Source organism: Helianthus annuus, chromosome 14 (genome assembly GCF_002127325.2).
Source record: "Helianthus annuus cultivar XRQ/B chromosome 14, HanXRQr2.0-SUNRISE, whole genome shotgun sequence".
NCBI classification, from domain to species: domain Eukaryota; kingdom Viridiplantae; phylum Streptophyta; class Magnoliopsida; order Asterales; family Asteraceae; genus Helianthus; species Helianthus annuus.
In genome coordinates, this window is record NC_035446.2 from 80,003,452 (window position 1) to 80,027,318 (window position 23,867).

The window sequence follows — 23,867 nt, forward strand, 5'->3', positions numbered from 1 at the left end:
CTGAACACTTCTGCTTTAAAATTTCATTTTCTTTTTCAAAAACATTGCATTTTTGTATCAGCTCATCTTCTTTTTATTTCAAAACCTTTTCTTTTTCAAGAACTTCTTTGCATTTTCGTATTAGAAACAGTTCCTTTTTCTTAATGAGTTTGATTAAAATACTCTTCAAATTCAACTGCTTCTTTGCATTTTTGTTCAAGAAATACATCTTTTTGAGCAACTTCGAAAAAGAAAAATGGTGAATTCACAAAGATCTTAACAAGAAAACGGTTATATAACTGATTTACCGTTAAAAGTTGTAATACAGAAGCTATGTGGCAAGAGAAATGAAAGTTTACGACGAAATCTTCAACGAATCAGTGAATTCACAAAGATCTGAATGATAAAAACAGTTATATCACCGATTTAACTGTTAAAAGCTGTGATATAAAAGCGGTGTTGCCGGAGAAATGAAAGTTTCCCGACGAGATTCTATAGAATCTGTGAATTAACGAAAACTAAAGAGTAAGAATGGTTATATTACTGGTTGATCATCGGAAGTTCGCCAGATGATTATGAGGAAGTTAGGGTTTGTTTTGGACTTGTCTGGTGTTATAAAGAAGGAGAGGAAGGTTAAAGACACATCACCGCCACGTAATCAGCTCCAACTCAACAAACTTGTGCCAGGTCGGACAAAAAACAAACCCAGTTAGTGGAGATTTAAATGGGTGGTGCCAACACAAACAAAAAGTCAAGTTGGGGGTGCCGGATGTCAAAGTGTTAGTTGCGGGTGACAACGACTAAAAGCCGATAGTTGGGGGTGATAAAATCCAATAACCCTTTCGTTTTTAGTAGGATTGGTTTTGCAATTCAAAATGGGGTTGCGTCACAAGTTGTTGTCTGTTTACTAGTTATTTGTTTGTAATTTGTTACTATGGCATTTTGATGAAGAAGTGACATATTGATTTTAGATACCAAAAAAAAATTATGGAAATGAATGTAAACTTGACCATAGTCTTCATCATATCAACTCTTGTTAAGTTGGTATATCAATAAAAATAGGGAATATGTTACAGAATAGTAATGATGTTTTAGAAGTGTTTCAATTAGGTCACTAATAAAATTTATTGTTCCAATTAGATCATTCTATTTTATTTTGGTGTTCTAAAGCTAGATATTTTACCTGAAATAGCAGGTCATAGTCCTACATGACATTTATTTATGGTTAGTTGTTTATCTTCTTTTATGACTATAATTTAAATGCTTTTGGTGTAGAAGTAATTAGTACTTTCTTTCATTAAAAATTTATTGTCATCTAACTATTTTTCTAACCTATTTGACATTTATGTGCCATGTCAACAATTTTTTTAAATAAAAAACCTAAATAAATGTCATGTAGGATGGATGACCTTCTATTTAGACAAAATATCTAGGATTGAAACATCAAATGAAACTTGAATGACCTAATTGGAACAAAAAAAATTATGAGTGGCCTAATTAGAACACTTTTGAAACTTGGTTACTATTATACAAAGTTAACCCAAAAAAAATAATTAAAAACTATATAGCAAACAACAAAAGTAAGTTTCACGTATATCAATCTAACGACAGGTTTAAATAATCTATCTACTATAATAAAATAAACCAATTTTTGGACACGTGTCATTCATTGAAGGTACCCTCAAAACTCTACTATAAATAATAAATTAATTAAATTTTATCATACTTTAATAAAATATTATCCTCAAATCTAAATTGTTAATTTAATATATTTTTAATACAAATGCCTCTCTTTCATACTTATCTTATATTAAATATATAAATAATAAATTAATATTAAATGTTATCCTAGTTTATTAAAAATATAACTTTTTATTATCTGGTATACAAAATTATATTTATTAACTCCTGTAAAACGCGGAGTTTTTAAAAATATATGTTTTTTTATTATTTACTATAGAAAGTAACATTTATATAACCCGTGTAATACACAAAGTTTTTAATAATATAAATTTTTTTATCATTTGCTATGTAAAATTAGATTTATTCAACACGTGTAATACACGAAATTTTTAAGGATATAATTTTTTTATTAATTGGTAGATTTTTCAACCCGACTATACACGGGTTTTTAAAAGATACGACGCTTTTATTATTTAATATACAAAATTAAATTTATTTTATCTGTGTAATACACATAGTTTTTAAAGATATAACTCTTTTTTAGATCTATTTAACACGTGTAATATACGAGGTTTTTAAGGATGTAACTTTTTATTATTTGGTAGATTTATTCAACCTGATTATACACGAGTTTTTTAAGGATACGACGTCTTTAGTATTTAGTATACAAAATTACATTTATTTAATCTCTGTAATACACATAGTTTTTAAAGATATAACTTTTTTTATTTGATATATATAATTATATTTATTCAACCCGTGTAATACACAGGTTCTAATATAGTTTTATTTATAAACCGTATAAAATGTTAACCAAATAGAATTCGTTCTTTCAATTTTTTTTTCTACGCTTTTTACGCACCCCCTTTTGATACGTATAAAATAAAACGTTTTTTTATCCTACAATTTTCATTAACCTTCAAATATCTCAAAAACATTTTATTTATAGACTCATTATGAAAGCTAAAAATTTTAGTGAGTATTTTTAGGTGAGTTTTAGCGATCAGTGACACAGGATCCGAGATAGTGTAATTAACTTGCCTCTCTATTCGGATCAATATCCCCATGGTTAGGCTATTAGTCAATAAAATCGACAACGAATCTTGCGATGTAGGGTCGGGTCTAAACTAGGGTTCCCATACTCGAACTATATACTTGCGGGCACTACTCGTTGAGATTGTGTCGGTGTACCCACTTAACCCACCTACTTACTTGAACTCAGAGGGCTTGCGGGTTATACGTCTCTTCCCCTCAATGGTGATATTGTCACACCCCCAAAATCCACCCGCGGATGACACCCGCTTTGAGGGCGTGACTGACCAGGATCCAGCCACCAATTATACTGAATAACTAAATTGATAACAAAAGTAATACTTACTAACCATAAGATTAGCAAATATCAAGTTCAGAGTTTAAGGTTTCAAGTTTAAACAGTAACAAGTAGCGGAAGCATAAATAAATTTAAACAATGTTCATAAGGTAAGCATGATAAATGCCCAACACACGGGCAGACGACCACTACACATCCCAAGTAGCTGTTCCAGTCACTGGCCACCTGCAAAGCATGCAGTAAAGGGGTCAACAATAATGCTGAGTGAGTTCACTAGTTGTCCAGTTTTAATTACCAAAAACTCGTTTCACCAGTTAATTTATCCGTTTATACATGCCATGGGGAGCTACCCCAAAAGTTAGCGACTAAACTGTTTTTCCAATACCGAACACTAGGTAACCATTTGCGTTTCCGCATGATGCCCCGATGTCAATGTTCTATCATCATTGACGGATGCCTGAGTACATTAGTTCACGACCGATCCCATACCATGGCACGGTGTGAGGCTGGTAAGACCTAAATAGCGCTATCAACTAATAACCCGTTCGCTGGCCCCGGCGACTAATCGGTATTATGTAGTAGGGACTTGAGTGATAGAGTTGCGTTTAGTGCCGTTGGTTGCATTCCGTATAAACAGTAATTAACTAAAAGGTTTCCCAATGACAAGGGAAGGAAAAATAAGTTTGTTCCCAATAACTAGGGAAGGGAAGTGAATGGTATCCCCTTTACAAGGGGATAGGGTTGTTCTAGTCTCGTGTCCCAAACCACCGGGACGCATGCTTTTAAGTTGTGAACTCACCTTGGATTGCTCGGTAGATATTTTACCCGGTCAAGTATGTTGGTCACCACGTCCTAGCATGGTTACCAAGTATGGGTCAAGTCGGGTACAAGTAAACACATAGCGAACACGTATGGCAGTACATATAGCAAACACGTATATCATGTGAATACACAAACAGTTGGGGTATTGGGCCTAAACAGTAACAGTTACACAAGCAGTCCAGTCAACAGAAAGCCCAACAGTCAAAAGCCCAATAACCCTAAACAGTCCAGTCGAGACAAGAGTGACTCGCAACCAAGGTTGCGACTCGCAACCGAGGTCTCGGTTCGTCACGTTTTGATTACGAGTCGCAACCAGAGATTACGACTCGCAACCAGCAGTTCCGACTCGCAACCGGACTCGATGTGCGTTGATTACGACTCGCAACCGGGAGGTCTCGACAAATCCTGCTGTGGTCTCGAGTCGCAACCAAAGGTTCCGACTCGTAACCGTGATTACGTGCACAGAAATCCTTCTAGAACCTGCAAACAGTACTGGCCAATAGAATTGCAATTTCATGAAATCAGATTGTACTATGCCACTAAAACATGTTTTCTTGTCTAACCTTTGTCTAAAATGGATCAAACACACATATTTTTGAATATGCAAACCATCTTCAAACTGTTCATCATATAATCAAACAATATTCGACCACATTCATCATTTAAGCATGAAACCATAAGGTCAAAGAACACAAATTTAACACAATCCGTTTTAACATTAATGAGCATAATCGGCATTATTATTCTTGGTTCCTAGCCTAGCATGATTCATCATTAATCAAGACTCATGAGATCAAACAAATCATGCATATCATTCGGTTAAAATCATCCTAACAAGCATCTAGCATTAACCGGATATCAAAACCATTTAACACAAAACCGGATTATTTTCATTAAAACACAAAATCATTTCAAGCAATCACTTTTATCATCAAACAAGCCTTTTATAGCAACAACATCAACAATCAAGCACTATCAAGCATTCAAGAGTTATTCAAAATCAACAAAGCCACAAAACTAACCGGTTGATGAAGGGTATGAAGGGTGGTCTTCCTAGTGCGATGTTGAGTTTGATCCGAGGGCTTGATGTCTCCGATTTGGTTCCGAGTAGGAATAGGATGATGGTGAGTGTTGGTGTTTGTAGGGTTTAGTGAGAGAGATGAGAGGAGAGTGTGGGAGTGTAGTGAGATTTGTAAAAATGGTTAAGGGAGGGGAGGGTTGGTTTATATAGGATCTCGAGTGGGCTTAGGGGTGTTCCGGGTTGGGTTCTCGGTCACAAGGCCTTAACCGGCCCAAACCAAACAACCGGCCCCTTTTGTTGTTCACGGTTCACTCGAGACCGGGTGGTCTCGAGTCGGGTTTGCGGGTCTCGGCTCATATATATCTAATACACACTTATGCCTATATATGTATATACATATCATACATACACACAATGCAAGTATCACATAGAACATCAAAACAATACACAACTTTTTCATTTAATATATAAGTCATATATATATATATCTATACAAGTAGGTTGAATCAACAAAAATGGTTGTCCGGGAAAATCCGAAGTGTCACATTATCCCCAAGTTTTAAGAACTTTCGTCCCGAAAGTTAAGGCAGCCACTGTCAAGCTAGCGTAAGTGAAAGCGTTTCAACGGGGTGTCACATCATCCCCCCGTTAGTTTGGAATTTCGTCCCGAAATTCGGCTGTAGCTTCAGTGCTGGGGTTTTCGTTAGGGAACAACTGGGGATACTTGTGCTTCATCTGGTCTTCCCGCTCCCAGGTATACTCTGGGCCACGTCGCGAGTTCCAACGAACTCGTACAAGGGGTATCTGGCTACGTTTGAGGATTTTGATCTCTCGATCAGTGATTTCAATCGGTTCCTCAGTAAAGTGTAGCTGTTCGTCAATAGTTAGTTCCTTAAAAGGAATCACAAGTGTTTCATCCGACAAACACTTCTTCAGGTTGGATATGTGGAAAACGTTGTGCACCGCACTCAGTTCTTCAGGCAGGTTCAATCTATAAGCAACCTTACCGATCTTCTCAGTGATTTCGAATGGTCCGATATATCGCGGATTAAGCTTGCCCCGTTTACCAAAGCGGACTACACCCTTCCAGGGTGAGACTTTAAGTAGAACCCGGTCACCGACCTGGAATTCCAATGGTTTCCTACGCTTATCAGCGTAACTCTTCTGACGGTCACGAGCTGCCGCCATGCGTTGTCTGATCTGGGCAATCTTTTCCGTTGTATCCACCACCATCTCTGGGCCCGTGATTTGACTATCACCGATTTCTGCCCAGCAGAGAGGTGACCGGCATTTACGACCGTACAATGCCTCAAAAGGTGCTGCCTGAATACTAGTGTGGTAACTGTTGTTGTAGGAGAACTCTACTAGCGGTAGATGCTTCTCCCAGTTCTTGCCGAAATCAATCACACACGCTCTAAGCATGTCTTCTAGAGTCTGGATGGTTCGTTCAGACTGTCCATCCGTTTGCGGGTGATAAGCGGTGCTCATGTCCAGACGTGAGCCAAAGGATTTGTGCATAGTTTGCCACAATTCCGAAGTAAAACGAGCGTCTCGATCGGAAATAATTGAGGTTGGCACCCCGTGCCTCGAAACTACTTCCTTTAAGTAAATCTCCGCCAAGGTAGAAAACTTGTCTGTTTCCTTAATTGCCAGAAAGTGCGCGGACTTGGTCAGTCGATCCACTATTACCCAAATAGTATCATTTCCGCGTTGAGACCTAGGTAACCCTGTAACAAAATCCATGGAAATTTGCTCCCATTTCCATTTCGGGATTTCTGGTTGTTGGAGTAGACCTGCTGGCTTCTGGTATTCTGTCTTGACTCTTGCGCAAGTCAAACATTTGCTGACGTATGTTGCTATGTGGGCCTTCATACCAGGCCACCAATATGTAGTCTTCAAGTCGTGGTACATCTTGTCCGAACCCGGATGTACTGAGTAGCGGGACTTGTGGGCTTCGTCCATCACGAGTTCACGCAAATCTCCAAAGAGTGGAACCCAAATGCGCCCTGTTACATAGTAAGCACCATCTTCTTTCTGTTCTAATTGCTGTCTCGACCCTCGCAGAGACTCAGCCCTGATGTTTTCCGGTTTCAATGCTTCAACTTGAGCATTTCGGATCTGGGTAGGGAGGTTAGACTGGATGGTAAGTTGCAATGCTCGCACGCGCTTTGGTATAGTGTCCTTTCGGCTGAGGGCGTCTGCCACGACATTGGCCTTGCCCGGATGGTATTTGATGGCGCATTCGTAGTCATTCAAGAGTTCGACCCATCGACGTTGTCGCATGTTCAATTCCTTTTGCCTAAAGATATGCTCGAGGCTCCTGTGATCGGTGTAGATAGTGCACTTGGTACCGTACAGGTAATGTCTCCATATCTTAAGAGCAAAAACTACTGCTCCCAGTTCCAAGTCGTGCGTCGTGTAGTTCTTTTCGTGCGTCTTGAGTTGTCGAGAGGCGTAGGCAATAACTTTCTCGCGTTGCATTAACACGCAACCGAGCCCATGGATAGACGCATCGCAGTAAACCACAAAGTCGTCAGTGCCCTCAGGCAACGAGAGAATAGGAGCGCTACAAAGGTTATCCTTAAGCCTCTGAAAAGCAGATTCCTGTGCTGCATTCCACTTGTAGGCGACGCCTTTCTGAGTGAGTGTAGCGAGGGGTTGTGCGATCTTCGAGAATCCTTGAATGAATCTGCGGTAGTAACCTGCCAATCCCAAGAATTGGCGAACTTCTGTGGGGGTCTTAGGCGTAGGCCAATTCTTTATTGATTCGATCTTAGCTGGATCAACATGAATTCCGTTCTTGTTAACTACATGGCCGAGGAAATGGACTTCTCGAAGCCAGAAGTCACACTTAGAGAATTTGGCGTACAGCTGCTCGTTGCGAAGGAGTTCCAGAATAAGGCGTAGGTGTTGTTCATGTTCCTCTTGACTTTTCGAATAAATCAGGATGTCGTCGATAAACACAATCACGAATTTGTCGAGGTAAGGCTTACATACGCGGTTCATAAGATCCATGAACACTGCCGGCGCGTTGGTCATTCCAAAAGGCATAACGAGGAACTCATAATGACCATAACGAGTCCTGAATGCAGTCTTAGAGATGTCTTCATCACGAACTCTCAGCTGATGATAGCCTGATCGCAGGTCAATCTTAGAATAGTAGCTCGATCCTTGCAGCTGATCGAATAGGTCGTCGATGCGCGGGAGAGGGTAACGATTCTTGATGGTAACCTTGTTCAACTCACGATAGTCAATGCACATTCGGAATGTGCCATCCTTCTTCTTAACAAAGAGTACTGGTGCTCCCCAGGGTGATGAACTAGGACGGATAAATCCTTTATCCAGTAGTTCTTGTAGTTGCGTGGAGAGTTCCTTCAGTTCTGCAGGGGCTAAACGGTACGGTGCACGAGCTATGGGTGCTGCTCCGGGAGCTAGCTCGATTTGGAACTCGACCTGACGGTGGGGAGGGAGTCCAGGTAGTTCCTCAGGAAATACCTCGGGATAGTCTCGTACTACAGGGAAATCTTCAATTCTCTTTTCCTTTTCGTGGGTGTTGGTGACGAGTGCTAGGATAGCGGTGTGCCCTTTTTGTAAACACTTCTGGGCTTTTAAAAGCGAGATAATGCCGGTGACTTCTCCACCTTTGTTGCCTTTGACGATGAGGGGTTGGTCAGAACGACGAGGTATACGAACTGCTTTCTCTTGACAGAGGATTTCAGCGCGATGTTTGGATAACCAATCCATACCAATGACGACGTCGAAGCTTCCAAGTTTGACAGGGAAAAGATCGATACTAAACGTGTGGCCAGACAATTCTAGTGTGCAGTCGTGGATCACGTGCGTGGCCTCGATGTTCTTACCATTAGCTATCTCGACGATGTGCTTAGAACTTAATAATGCGGGCGAGTGCTTAAGTTTCTTACTAATGCGAAGGGACACATAACTGGCATCGGCACCGGAATCAAATAACACAGAAACATAACGATCATCAAGTAGGAACTTACCCGCCACGACGTTGGGATCGTTCCTTGCTTCTCCAGCTCCAATCACGAAAGCTCTGCCCCTTGCATTCCCAGCATTGTTGTTCTGCTCATTGTTCCCAGCTCCCTGATTGTTGTTGCGATTCTGATTCAGTTCAGGGCAATCCTTTCGCATGTGCCCTGTTGCCCCACATTTAAAACATGCCCGGTTGTTTCCCTGCTGCTGTTGCTGTTGGGGTTGTTGCTGATTCTGCCTTGCTGGGAACTGACTCCTACAATCCTTGGCTTCGTGCCCCATCTTGTGGCATCGCTGACACTGTCCCTTGTTGCATGCCCCATTGTGGTGCCTGTTACACTTGTTGCACTTAGGGTAGTTTCCCTGGTAGCCACCCTGTTGCTGAGTGCCTTTGTTGTTGTCAGTTTTCCTTTGCTGAGCTGGGGCTTGGGTAGGGTTAGCATCCTTGCCCTGATTTCCATCCCACTTTCGTTTACCATCACTAGAAGTTCCTTCCGCAGCACTGATCCTTTTGGGCAACCTGCCCTCCTCCACAGCCTGGTTGGTGAGTTTGTGGGCAAGACGAACCACGGGCTGTATAGTAGGGAGGTTAGCCGAGGTTACATGGCTCCTGATCTCTGGGACTAAGCCCTTGATGTACAATTCGATCCTTCGGTACATGGGTCGGGACAAGTTTGGACAAAGAGCAGCGTAGTCGTTGGACAGTTTGGTGTAGGTCTCAATCTCTGACCCAACCATCTTGAGTTCATAGTACTCGTCCTCGAGTTTGTGGATGTCATCCCTGTGACAGTACTCTTCCTTGATCATGTCCTTGAAATCTTCCCATGCAGTAGCATTAGCAGTCTCCAAACCAAGCATTTGAATTTGCGCCTTCCACCATGAGAGTGCGCTCCCCTCAAGAGTACCAGTAGCAAACTTCACCCAATTAGCAGTGGGACACTCGCAGACAGCGAAGACAGCTTCGACCTTCTCGATCCAGTGCAGGAGACCTATGGCACCCTCAGTGCCACTGAACGGAAGAGGCTTGCAATCCATGAAGGTCTTGAAGGTACAAACACGTGGTTGCACAGGCGCAGGCTGACCTGTTGTGAGGAGTGAAGCGAAATAGGTTTAGAGGCGAAAAGACGATGTGGCGGTAGGATCTAAACATCCTAAGACAACGAGCTTACCTATAGGGTGAGCTGCGAAAGCTGCAGCCACAGTGTTGAGCAGGTTAGTGAACTGAGCCTGAGTCATGTTGACGTTTCCTCGTCCGCGTCCACTCATTGTCTTCATAACCAGAAAACATAGTATGAGTGTGATGTCGCAACATAGCGAGAATGAGATAGAAGAGAGAAGGTGTATCTATCTAATCAGGCAAACTAGTACGTATAGTAAAGCAGAAAGCATAAGACAAACAAGCAAATATGGGTCCGAGCTATGAGGACAGACAAGTCGGGCCTTGCACTTGGAGTGTAGTGTCGTCACGAGTCACGGGTTATAGTCTGGTTTTCTCAAAAAAGATTTTTCCCCATTTTTTTTTAAAACCAAGTTCACTATAACCAATGGCTCTGATACCAATCTGTCATACCCCCAAAATCCACCCGCGGATGACACCCGCTTTGAGGGCGTGACTGACCAGGATCCAGCCACCAATTATACTGAATAACTAAATTGATAACAAAAGTAATACTTACTAACCATAAGATTAGCAAATATCAAGTTCAGAGTTTAAGGTTTCAAGTTTAAACAGTAACAAGTAGCGGAAGCATAAATAAATTTAAACAATGTTCATAAGGTAAGCATGATAAATGCCCAACACACGGGCAGACGACCACTACACATCCCAAGTAGCTGTTCCAGTCACTGGCCACCTGCAAAGCATGCAGTAAAGGGGTCAACAATAATGCTGAGTGAGTTCACTAGTTGTCCAGTTTTAATTACCAAAAACTCGTTTCACCAGTTAATTTATCCGTTTATACATGCCATGGGGAGCTACCCCAAAAGTTAGCGACTAAACTGTTTTTCCAATACCGAACACTAGGTAACCGTTTGCGTTTCCGCAGGATGCCCCGATGTCAATGTTCTATCATCATTGACGGATGCCTGAGTACATTAGTTCACGACCGATCCCATACCATGGCACGGTGTGAGGCTGGTAAGACCTAAATAGCGCTATCAACTAATAACCCGTTCGCCTGGCCCCGGCGACTAATCGGTATTATGTAGTAGGGACTTGAGTGATAGAGTTGCGTTTAGTGCCGTTGGTTGCATTCCGTATAAACAGTAATTAACTAAAAGGTTTCCCAATGACAAGGGAAGGAAAAATAAGTTTGTTCCCAATAACTAGGGAAGGGAAGTGAATGGTATCCCCTTTACAAGGGGATAGGGTTGTTCTAGTCTCGTGTCCCAAACCACCGGGACGCATGCTTTTAAGTTGTGAACTCACCTTGGATTGCTCGGTAGATATTTTACCCGGTCAAGTATGTTGGTCACCACGTCCTAGCATGGTTACCAAGTATGGGTCAAGTCGGGTACAAGTAAACACATAGCGAACACGTATGGCAGTACATATAGCAAACACGTATATCATGCGAATACACAAACAGTTGGGGTATTGGGCCTAAACAGTAACAGTTACACAAGCAGTCCAGTCAACAGAAAGCCCAACAGTCAAAAGCCCAATAACCCTAAACAGTCCAGTCGAGACAAGAGTGACTCGCAACCAAGGTTGCGACTCGCAACCGAGGTCTCGGTTCGTCACGTTTTGATTACGAGTCGCAACCAGAGATTACGACTCGCAACCAGCAGTTCCGACTCGCAACCGGACTCGATGTGCGTTGATTACGACTCGCAACCGGGAGGTCTCGACAAATCCTGCTGTGGTCTCGAGTCGCAACCAAAGGTTCCGACTCGTAACCGTGATTACGTGCACAAAAATCCTTCTAGAACCTGCAAACAGTACTGGCCAATAGAATTGCAATTTCATGAAATCAGATTGTACTATGCCACTAAAACATGTTTTCTTGTCTAACCTTTGTCTAAAATGGATCAAACACACATATTTTTGAATATGCAAACCATCTTCAAACTGTTCATCATATAATCAAACAATATTCGACCACATTCATCATTTAAGCATGAAACCATAAGGTCAAAGAACACAAATTTAACACAATCCGTTTTAACATTAATGAGCATAATCGGCATTATTATTCTTGGTTCCTAGCCTAGCATGATTCATCATTAATCAAGACTCATGAGATCAAACAAATCATGCATATCATTCGGTTAAAATCATCCTAACAAGCATCTAGCATTAACCGGATATCAAAACCATTTAACACAAAACCGGATTATTTTCATTAAAACACAAAATCATTTCAAGCAATCACTTTTATCATCAAACAAGCCTTTTATAGCAACAACATCAACAATCAAGCACTATCAAGCATTCAAGAGTTATTCAAAATCAACAAAGCCACAAAACTAACCGGTTGATGAAGGGTATGAAGGGTGGTCTTCCTAGTGCGATGTTGAGTTTGATCCGAGGGCTTGATGTCTCCGATTTGGTTCCGAGTAGGAATAGGATGATGGTGAGTGTTGGTGTTTGTAGGGTTTAGTGAGAGAGATGAGAGGAGAGTGTGGGAGTATAGTGAGATTTGTAAAAATGGTTAAGGGAGGGGAGGGTTGGTTTATATAGGATCTCGAGTGGGCTTAGGGGTGTTCCGGGTTGGGTTCTCGGTCACAAGGCCTTAACCGGCCCAAACCAAACAACCGGCCCCTTTTGTTGTTCACGGTTCACTCGAGACCGGGTGGTCTCGAGTCGGGTTTGCGGGTCTCGGCTCATATATATCTAATACACACTTATGCCTATATATGTATATACATATCATACATACACACAATGCAAGTATCACATAGAACATCAAAACAATACACAACTTTTTCATTTAATATATAAGTCATATATATATATATCTATACAAGTAGGTTGAATCAACAAAAATGGTTGTCCGGGAAAATCCGAAGTGTCACATTATCCCCAAGTTTTAAGAACTTTCGTCCCGAAAGTTAAGGCAGCCACTGTCAAGCTAGCGTAAGTGAAAGCGTTTCAACGGGGTGTCACAGATATTCTTAAAAATACTAGAACATTGAATCACTTATAAATCTCTACAAAATAAGCTTGATCAAATGTTTCGAGAATACAACAAATTACATTGCCGAATGCATATCAAACTAAGATTAAAATAAAGTTAATCGGAATACAAAATGTATACAACGCCAAGGTTCAACAAATTTTATGATAAGTCTAATACTAATTTACCAAATTAGTCGAAATTTTCTAATTTATACAAATAATATGAATTGACCTAAAACATAAACAAGTAACCTAACAAGCTGCTGAAATCATAGTTGATAGCGAATAGCGACAAGGCACCTATAGGCTACGTAGCGAATAGCGACGGCTATTTTATAAATAGCGATTACAGTAAAAAAAGAATTTTGAAAATTTTTATATGCATATTACATCAAAATACCCTTCTATATATGTTATTTACATGTATATTTAACAAAAACCTATAAATCCAGCTATTTTATAGCTATATCTAATTGTTATTTACATAAAAAAAACAATCGCTATCATCGCTATGACCCATATAGCGACACTACGTCGCATGGCTACAGTGTCGGCTGAAGGGTAAGTTAAATGAAGCATTAGCTTAGGGCCACCAACTTTTAGGGCTTCTCATCTTGGACCTTTTTTTTTCATCTATATTTGTTATATTTGGGCTTGTGCTATTTGTTTTGGGTTAACTAAATGAAAGGGGAAGCAAACAAAAGAAGGTGGTAGTTATGTTTGCTTGTAGGCCCAAAAGTCAAAGTTAGGTCATACGTTTGAGTTTCAAGAAAATTAAAAAAGCGACTCTCTTTGAAAAATGAAACGACATCTACAATTTAACGGAGAAGTCATTTGTTTTATTCCCAAATTTGTTAATTACCCTTTTGGTAATTTTGATCATTCATCACTCCTATGCAATAGTTTTGAACTGGTTTTGTAATGACTTTTGTGTAATAGTTTAAAACTCTTCATCAATATTCCGCCAACGTGTGTAATAGCATCGAATCTACAGGCCTGATGCAGAAGGTAATCACTTCAATTATTTTGCTAGGCTACTTAGTTGATTATTTTTGCAGTTATCCTTTTGGTAGAGATAGTTTTTTAGAACTTAGTTATCCTACTATTAGTTGTTTTGCTTTAAGGTAATCGTTGTTAAAACTATTGATTTTGAGTGATAATTTATGCCCCTAATTTGCTAATAGTTTATACTATAATAGTTAAACGCTTGACTCTGTTGATGTTAAACGCTAGTTTATTCCTTAATAGTTAAGTACTTGATACGAAAAAGGGCCTAAAAATTTTATTTCGCTATAGGCCACCAAAAACATTGAGCCGGCCCTGCATGGCTACATAGCACGCCATAGCGGTCGCTATAGCCACTATTAACAACTATGGCTGAAATGTCATAGATACGCTTCGGAATTGGTAACTTATGCTAAAGAAAACAAAAACACACAAGAACCACAACCACATCAAACTCTAATCAGCAGAAAGAACTTCCAACTTGAACCTGCAGTATGATGTGACTGTCACTGGAGAAGCAATAATACATATTTGCTAAGATTCATCAGAGTTGTGAGGTTTACACTTCGTAATACAGTAAAAGCACAGCAGGGTGAGACTAAAAAGCACAGCTTAACCACATAATCACATCGCTAATTGAACCATGCACTAATTTCAAGTCAAACTAAGTTCTAAATCCAACATTAATAAGTTCTTAAAACAAAATCCCAATAAGTTCTAAATCCAACATCAATCACCTATTACACCAGACTCGTGTTGTAGCAAAGATGAATAAAACAAACACAACGTCAGATGGCAAAAATGCAAAGCATAGTCCCACAAGCGTTCATCGAATTCACCCATCGGATGTTGATAAAACTTTGCAAACACCTGCAGAAGTTGTGAATGGCAGATCTTTATAGCAGGCTACAAGATTCTTGTCTGAATGTAGTAGATCCACTTGCAGCGTCTTCTTCTTAGGGTTTAGAACATCATCCGGCTCACCGTCAAACCCACAAATTCAACCTGACATCATCACAAATATTGGTTTTGTAGTTTTATACACATGGAACGGAAGATTGTATAATTATGAGTTAGCTGCTTACGTTATCACTAGTGGAAGCACAAAGAACCATAGCTTGTGATTTAATTCCCCTCATGGTTGCTGGCTTTAGGTTGCAGAGAACACAAACCTTGCGGTTCTAATAAAAACAAACAAAGAGAACTGAGAACCGTAAGCCAATTTGTGGTTTAATTCCCCTCATGAATGCTTAAGTGCAAGATATATATTATAAAAAGAACCTGCATCTCTTCAAGAGGAATATATTTGAGAAGACCACTAACGACAGTCCTATAGGTTCTTCACCGACATCATTTTTTTCCAGATACAAAGAATCAGCATCATGATGTTTCTGAACTTCCTTGATAACCCCAACACGGATATCAAGTCTGTCGATTGTTACTTCCTTTTCCACAGCAGCAGCTCCTTTAGTTTTGGTTTCACCTGCAGATTTAGCTGCTCGTTCTTTCTTCCCACTTTTATCTGCAAAGTCAGTCGATACAAATAGAAAACGAAACGTACATAAAGCAAAGAAATAACCATCACCTATAATTTTTGTGTTCTTCAGCTTTTCAGTAAGCTTCTTCCTTCACAGCCCGGTCAGCTTGACTCCCAGCAAACTTATTCCTAGAGAATTCCACTTCTTCCTCCATCTGCACATCACACAAAAATAGAAAACGAAACATACATAAGAGATGTTCAAGTGACTTCCGTCTCTCTGCAAAGTACAAAAAGCAAAGAGAAAAATAAACAAAATGCAACAGGGGAGCAAATTTACCAATTCCAATAACAATGTGGAAGGGATCCCAATTTTCTGACCAGCGGGTAAGATCTCCCTACGAGGAGTTCTAGCCCCCTTTCACCTGCAACATCAAGCTTTAAGAAAGACATACTGAATCTGAATGGGAAAATATAAAAAGCTGAGTTTGACTATTGGATAGTAAGAGAGAATCAGATCAAGTTTCGGCTAGCCATTAAATTAGTAGATTATGTTACATTTCTCAGAAAAGGGCAAGACTGAAAAATGTAGCACAAGTTGACTAGAAACTGAAGGAATAAAAATCACCAGATTTTTGTTCAGCATCTTTCATTGCGCAAACATCTTCTATCAGCTGCACAAAAATTGAAAAAAAAAAAAACAAACAACATAAATGCAATAGTTCCTTATACAGTTGTACGTACAGATAAAAGAAACACAGCAGGACAACAAGGTTACCAGAGGCATAGTGGTCGTAAGGCAGAAATGGAATCAGCAATTTCAAAACTAATTTGTCTATCAAAACGAACCATTTCAGCTGGGGATTGATCAAGTTCAAACCCAGCTTCCGCCATCTTCTTTAGAATTTTTTCAAGATTATCCACTTGATAATTCTGAACAAGGGAAATGGGAGGATGGGCCGGCGCCGCCACACGACAGCCCGGGGACGCCCCACACCGAGTGGCACCGTAGCATTAAAGGTGATCATCTTCTCTCTTTTCTAAACTTCAAGTTTGATAGCCATATAAATAGAAAGATGATCAAAGATGCTAATGAAAGTTTTTATGAAATGGTTGAAAGCTCCCTTCTGTTCAGTCATATTCAACTTGAGTTCAATTTTGAAAAAGGAGCATAGGATTTTGATTCATGTTTTTAGAAGAATGAATATGATTAATCTTCCCATAGACATATGCACCTTAAACATAGTTACAAAAAGCTTCTCTAAGTTGAGAAAAGTCAATTATGGATTTAGCCTTGTTGGTTTAAGTTTTAAGTTAGGATTTAAGCCCGATGTGGTTACTATTAGGACATTGATGGATGGTCTTATAAAGGAAGACAGGCGGCTGGTACTTTGTTTCAAGATTATCCACTTGGTGATTCTGAACAAGTGCTCGGATTATCAAGTTGAAAGTCGCTCCATTACTTTTACAACCATATAACTCAATACAATTGAACCAGTGTAAATCTTCAACAAGTAGACCGTGTCTACAAAATCCCTTGAGCTACTCCTTCGTAAGGTGATTGTAGACATCGAGTTCTACAACATTCTCCTTCGTGGAGCTACAACATTCGCCTTTGTATGGGGAGCTACCGGTAAAAGGGTTGAGGCCCGATATTTACAAAGCCAGTAAATAATGAACCCCTTTGAACTTGCTAGCACCACGAAGGAGAATGTTGTAGAACTCAATGTCTACAATCACCTTACGAAGGAGCAGCTCAAGGGATTTTGTAGACACGGTCTACTTGTTGAAGCTTTACACTGGTTCAATTGTATTGAGTTATATGGTTGTAAAAGTAATGGAGCGACTTTCAACTTGATAATCCGAGCACTTGTTCAGAATCACCAAGTGGATAATCTTGAAACAAAGTACCAGCCGCCTGTCTTCCTTTATAAGACCATCCATCAATGTCCTAATAGTAACCACATCGGGCTTAAATCCTAACTTAAAACTTAAACCAACAAGGCTAAATCCATAATTGACTTTTCTCAACTTAGAGAAGCTTTTTGTAACTATGTTTAAGGTGCATATGTCTATGGGAAGATTAATCATATTCATTCTTCTAAAAACATGAATCAAAATCCTATGCTCCTTTTTCAAAATTGAACTCAAGTTGAATATGACTGAACAGAAGGGAGCTTTCAACCATTTCATAAAAACTTTCATCAGCATCTTTGATCATCTTTCTATTTATATGGCTATCAAACTTGAAGTTTAGAAAAGAGAGAAGATGATCACCTTTAATGCTAAGGTGCCACTCGGTGTGGGGCGTCCCCGGGCTGTCGTGTGGCGGCGCCGGCCCATCCTCCCATTTCCCTTGTTCAGAATTACCAAGTGGATAATCTTGAAAAAATTCTAAAGAAGATGGCGGAAGCTGGGTTTGAACTTGATCAATCCCCAGCTGAAATGGTTCGTTTTGATAGACAAATTAGTTTTGAAATTGCTGATTCCATTTCTGCCTTACGACCACTATGCCTCTGGTAACCTTGTTGTCCTGCTGTGTTTCTTTTATCTGTACAACTGTATAAGGAACTATTGCATTTATGTTGTTTGTTTTTTTTTTCAATTTTTGTGCAGCTGATAGAAGATGTTTGCGCAATGAAAGATGCTGAACAAAAATCTGGTGATTTTTATTCCTTCAGTTTCTAGTCAACTTGTGCTACATTTTTCAGTCTTGCCCTTTTCTGAGAAATGTAACATAATCTACTAATTTAATGGCTAGCCGAAACTTGATCTGATTCTCTCTTACTATCCAATAGTCAAACTCAGCTTTTTATATTTTCCCATTCAGATTCAGTATGTCTTTCTTAAAGCTTGATGTTGCAGGTGAAAGGGGGCTAGAACTCCTCGTAGGGAGATCTTACCCGCTGGTCAGAAAATTGGGATCCCTTCCACATTGTTATTGGAATTGGTAAATTTGCTCCCCTGTTGCATTTTGTTTATTTTTCTCTTTGCTTTTTGTACTTTGCAGAGAGACGGAAGTCACTTGAACATCTCTTATGTATGTTTCGTTTTCTATTTTTGTGTGATGTGCAGATGGAGGAAGAAGTGGAATTCTCCAGGAATAAGTTTGCTGGGAGTCAAGCTGACCGGGCTGTGAAGGAAGAAGCTTACTGAAAAGCTGAAGAACACAAAAATTATAGGTGATGGTTATTTCTTTGCTTTATGTACGTTTCGTTTTCTATTTGTATCGACTGACTTTGCAGATAAAAGTGGGAAGAAAGAACGAGCAGCTAAATCTGCAGGTGAAACCAAAACTAAAGGAGCTGCTGCTGTGGAAAAGGAAGTAACAATCGACAGACTTGATATCCGTGTTGGGGTTATCAAGGAAGTTCAGAAACATCATGATGCTGATTCTTTGTATCTGGAAAAAAATGATGTCGGTGAAGAACCTATAGGACTGTCGTTAGTGGTCTTCTCAAATATATTCCTCTTGAAGAGATGCAGGTTCTTTTTATAATATATATCTTGCACTTAAGCATTCATGAGGGGAATTAAACCACAAATTGGCTTACGGTTCTCAGTTCTCTTTGTTTGTTTTTATTAGAACCGCAAGGTTTGTGTTCTCTGCAACCTAAAGCCAGCAACCAAGAGGGGAATTAAATCACAAGCTATGGTTCTTTGTGCTTCCACTAGTTATAACGTAAGCAGCTAACTCATAATTATACAATCTTCCGTTCCATGTGTATAAAACTACAAAACCAATATTTGTGATGATGTCAGGTTGAATTTGTGGAGCCACCTGAGGGTGCTGCTGTCGGGGAGAGGGTTACCTTTCCTGGGTTTGACGGTGAGCCGGATGATGTTCTAAACCCTAAGAAGAAGACGCTGCAAGTGGATCTACTACATTCAGACAAGAATCTTGTAGCCTGCTATAATGATCTGCCATTCACAACTTCTGCAGGTGTTTGCAAAGTTTTATCAACATCCGATGGGTCAATTCGATGAACGCTTGTGGGACTATGCTTTGCATTTTTGCCATCTGACGTTGTGTTTGTTTTATTCATCTTTGCTACAACACGAGTCTGGTGTAATAGGTGATTGATGTTGGATTTAGAACTTATTGGGATTTTGTTTTAAGAACTTATTAATGTTGGATTTAGAACTTAGTTTGACTTGAAATTAGTGCATGGTTCAATTAGCGATGTGATTATGTGGTTAAGCTGTGCTTTTTAGTCTCACCCTGCTGTGCTTTTACTGTATTACGAAGTGTAAACCTCACAACTCTGATGAATCTTAGCAAATATGTATTATTACTTAAAACAAACAAACGGCACTGAGACAAATCAAAGTAAATAGGTCAATATAATGTATCACTGAAGACATGCTCGCCTATAAGTGAACACTCACCCCAAGAGTTCCCAGGTAAGAGTGACTGGTCCGATACTACGGATTTGTACGAACACTCTAGCCTTAGACAGAAAACTCAGGGTACAGGCATTCACTCTTCCAGTTCGCACGTGTTCACATTATTTAGACCCAAACTTTGACGAGATTTTGAAAACTCAAAAGGCACAAAGCCAAGGATGAATCAAACCGGAAAGGTTTAAAACCATATAACAGAGGGTTCAAAACCTTATAACAGAAGGTTCAAAACCTAGTAATCAATCATCCAAGAACAGATGATTAATTTTCGAAGCGGATTCGTTATTGTGTTCTCGTTGTGGTTATCACCTAAGGATAGGTGACGGTATTGTTTTATGACTAAACGCAAGTAAACTCGCGTTAGGGTCCTAGGAAGCTTATAGTCTAGGTCAAAGCATTACTAATAACCTAATTCCCTATAACCATTGGCTCTGATACCAACTTTTCTGTCACACCCCGACCACGTAAAACAACAAAACGTGGCGGAAATGTCGGGGAATGTTGTAACAGAATCATTGTTTCACAACCATGGATTAAACAGTTTTGTTTTATTGCATTATTGAACTAAATGTTTTGATACAAATTAGATAAATACAACTATTATCTTTCAAGTTTTAAAGTCGCTAAGGCCTTGTCCATTCCTATGTGAGAGTACACCAATATCATCATCAAGCATCGTCAACTATTGTACCTGAAACACATGTGAAAATAGGTACGTCAGCATAAAAATGCCGGCGAGTACATAGGTTTTGTATGAGTTTCAGATTCATGGCTCGTTTTACATATTGCAATACTTATTTAAAAACCTTGTTTTGAAAAGTATAGTATTGCGACATAAATAACCAACTCAAATCAAATTGGTTACAGTTTATAAAATCTCGTAGCCATGATTCTTAACTTCAAAACATTTGTTTAATTAAATCCAGATTGTAAATCGTTTTTGGAATAAAAACTCGAAAAGTATATATATCGTGGGAAAAAATACCTTGTAATATAACTTTGTTTTGTTAACCATTGCCCAAGTGATCTAGATTACGCAACGATATATAATGTGTTAAAAGCACTTATATATAGGAAGTACCAGCGGCGTATCCACCATGCTTTTAACACATTACACCTGCCCCGTTACCTAATCACTTCCCTAACCCAACGGTTCAAACAGATTTCAAACGGTTCATGTCAATCAGTGGTTACAAACGGTTCACATAATCAAATGGTTACAACGGTTCAAAATGTAAAACAATGTGTCCATATGCTGGATGAGCATATGCGACAAAATGTAGTACATGGAAATCAATGTGCTAGCATGTTAAGTGAACATACATAGCAAAACATAATGAAATCGTGTACTAATAGTGTACTATTGAACATAGTAAGTATATGATATAAAAACATGAGAAACATGAAAGTATCAAGTAGGCACATGTGTTCCACCCCAAAACAGTTTGAAAACAGTAAAAGAGGGGACTATGTACTCACCTGAGGGTGCTTAGAAGTCTTGAACAACAACCAAGCAAAGCTAGAGTGATCAGGGAATCAAACGGCACCCTATATAGGTAACTATGTAAATAACCGGACCTAAATCGGGAGATAGGATAGAATGAGGTTCTATAAATCAAACGAGTAATTAAACTCGTATGGTATGATTTAATAGACCTTACATTCTGATTGGAAAGTCTACCTAAGTGCTTTTGACCCGTTTCGACACATTATGGTAACATAAGCTACTATAAGGCGTCGTTAGCGTAAAACTATGTTCGGATGGTTAACTATGTGCTATGCCAAGTCTTATATGCCCAATTATCCCTAAACATGTTACTAAATCAGATTATATGTCAAAAATAAGTTCACATGGGCAAAATACGGATCTTAGCTTCAAAAGGGTATTTTGGTCATTTCCTATGGGCATACAAGCTAACTAGCAAATGACTAACCAATCCTATGTGATCATAAGGTATAACCTCAGTGGTTATTCCCTAAGAAACTATGATCACTAACTAAGCTTGGTCGGATTCTAAAGATCGACCAATTGGGTCGGGTTCGAAAGTCTAAGCAGTTGTTTAGACCGCTTACCTTACGATCCTAAACAAGCACTAAAGTAATAGTGTCGAGTTAAACATGTCAAAACATGTTTAACCTATTGATTTGGTATCAAAACGAAGTGTTTTGATACACTAAAGTAGTTCCGTTGCAAAATGCGTGCTAAAACGCATTTTGACCGAAACTTTGACTCAACACTACATCTAGCGAACGTGGTAATCAACGGGTATAATCACTAAGGATTATAACCAACGTGATTACAATCACGTTGCAAAGTTCAACCGAACTTTGCGTTGACCAAAGGCTGGTCAAACTGATAGTCAAACACTTGTTTGACTATTTAGACTAGAAAGCAAATAAAAGAATGAAAGAAGGCTCACCCAAGTCCTTGCTATCTTTTCTACAAAGAAGACAAGTCCCAATTCAGATTGAGAGAGCTCCAAAGCAGAAGTAGAGGAGAAATGAGAGGAATGAGCAAAGAATTGAGGAGGTTGGCTTGCTATTTATAGTTGTGTTGATGCTCTAGGATCATCACAAGTGTTTTGCTTGGCCATTAAGCAATAAATCACAACCATACATGTGTTAAAGCCAGCTAATATTACTTGGGAAGGTGTTAACTTGGCCACCACACAAGGAAATTGCCAAAAACAGCCCCTGAAGTATCAACAGTTTGCTAAAATTGAGTTTCTGGTCGCTGGGCACTTCACGCGGCCCGCGTAAGGATAGGGAGGATCCTTACGCGCCCCGCCTGAGGAAAGTTTGACAGAAATGTCAAAACAGGTCCCTGCACTTCAGAAACATGGATTTCGGCTGATTTTTGACACGTTTAAGCCCCGTTAACCTCATTTCAAGGCTCCAAAATGAAGTTAAAGTATTGGGAACTCAAAACATGCTCAAAAATATCTCGGATGTCGGTTCGTTTGGTCGTACGGTTGCGTTGTTCGGTTAATTACGACGGAAGTCGTAACGAACGCAAAAACGATCCAAATTTGAGCGACGAATGGAATTTTATCATGCCAATCATTAAAATATAATATTTTAATGATAACATAAATTTTTGGGTGTCCGGATATATTCAGAACGTAAAATATGCGCGAAAATGCAAACTTGTGCACCTTTTGACGCTTTTAGTCCCTGAATGAGCATAAAGTTTATTTTAGCACACCGAACCCCTCAAAGCCTATTTCTAAGCTATGTAAAGGATATTTAAGGTGTGTTTAACTTATGGTCAAGTTCCAGATTGTTCATTACAGTACAAATCGGCATACTTTCGTAGTTTGTCGAATTTAGTCCCTGTATGCGAATAAACTTGATTTCGGCATACCAAACCATCCAAAACTTATTTCTAAGTTATGTAGAGGTTATTTAAGGTATGTTAAGACTATTTCACTATTTCGGAGGGTTTGTTGCATTAAACTGGTTATATTTACGCATCGGACCGCGTATAACCTTCCAGAAAGCGATTTAAAGCCCGAAATCGAACAAGAATTGATATGTGCAAATGATACACATATTTTCACAAATCTCAAGTATGAAACACAAAATTTCATTGGTTTGGCATTTGTTTGACGGTCACAGTGACACAGGTGTCACAGCTTGTTGGCCCCGAAATCGTCCAAGAGACGACAGACAAGATTGCGCAGATTCGAAGACGCATCGAGGCAGCTTGCGACAGACAGAAAGGTTATGCAAACCAAAGGAGGAAACCTTTAGAGTTTCAAGTTGGGGATATGTTTTTGTTAAAGGTTTCACCCTGGAAGGGTGTGGCACGCTTTGGAAAGCGTGGGAAGTTGAATCCGCGTTACATTGGTCCTTTCAGAATCCTGCAAAGGATTGGGCTGGTAGCATACAAATTGGACTTACCTGCCGAGCTTAATGGCGTTCACGATACATTCCACGTATCAAACCTGAAAAAGAGTCCAACTCAGGAGACGGTTATCATTCCTGCTGACGAGGTTCATATCGACGACACACTCCACTTTGTTGAGGA

At 39.6% G+C, this 23,867-nt stretch overlaps 1 protein-coding gene and 2 long non-coding RNA genes across 3 annotated transcripts; 2 read left to right on the forward strand and 1 right to left on the reverse strand.

Moving 5' to 3' along the window:
• Positions 1-14,592: 14,592 nt before the first annotated feature.
• On the reverse strand, positions 14,593-16,349 carry LOC110910216. Its single transcript, XR_002575941.2, has 6 exons — positions 16,212-16,349; positions 16,062-16,107; positions 15,774-15,858; positions 15,238-15,648; positions 15,042-15,137; positions 14,593-14,961 (listed from the first exon to the last, which is right to left on the reverse strand). It is a non-coding gene; the product is annotated as an uncharacterized LOC110910216 (long non-coding RNA).
• A 1,462-nt stretch (positions 16,350-17,811) lies between these two features.
• On the forward strand, positions 17,812-18,384 carry LOC110910215. Its single transcript, XR_002575940.2, has 3 exons — positions 17,812-17,952; positions 18,050-18,095; positions 18,299-18,384. It is a non-coding gene; the product is annotated as an uncharacterized LOC110910215 (long non-coding RNA).
• Positions 18,385-18,541: 157 nt separating this feature from the next.
• On the forward strand, positions 18,542-19,420 carry LOC110891673 (methionine--tRNA ligase, cytoplasmic-like). The gene is made up of 3 exons (XM_022139311.2): positions 18,542-18,919; positions 19,020-19,115; positions 19,196-19,420. The coding sequence occupies exons 1-3, from the start codon at positions 18,914-18,916 to the stop codon at positions 19,418-19,420; spliced, it is 327 nt and encodes a 108-aa protein (XP_021995003.2). The 5' UTR covers positions 18,542-18,913.
• The last annotated feature ends 4,447 nt before the right edge of the window (positions 19,421-23,867 follow it).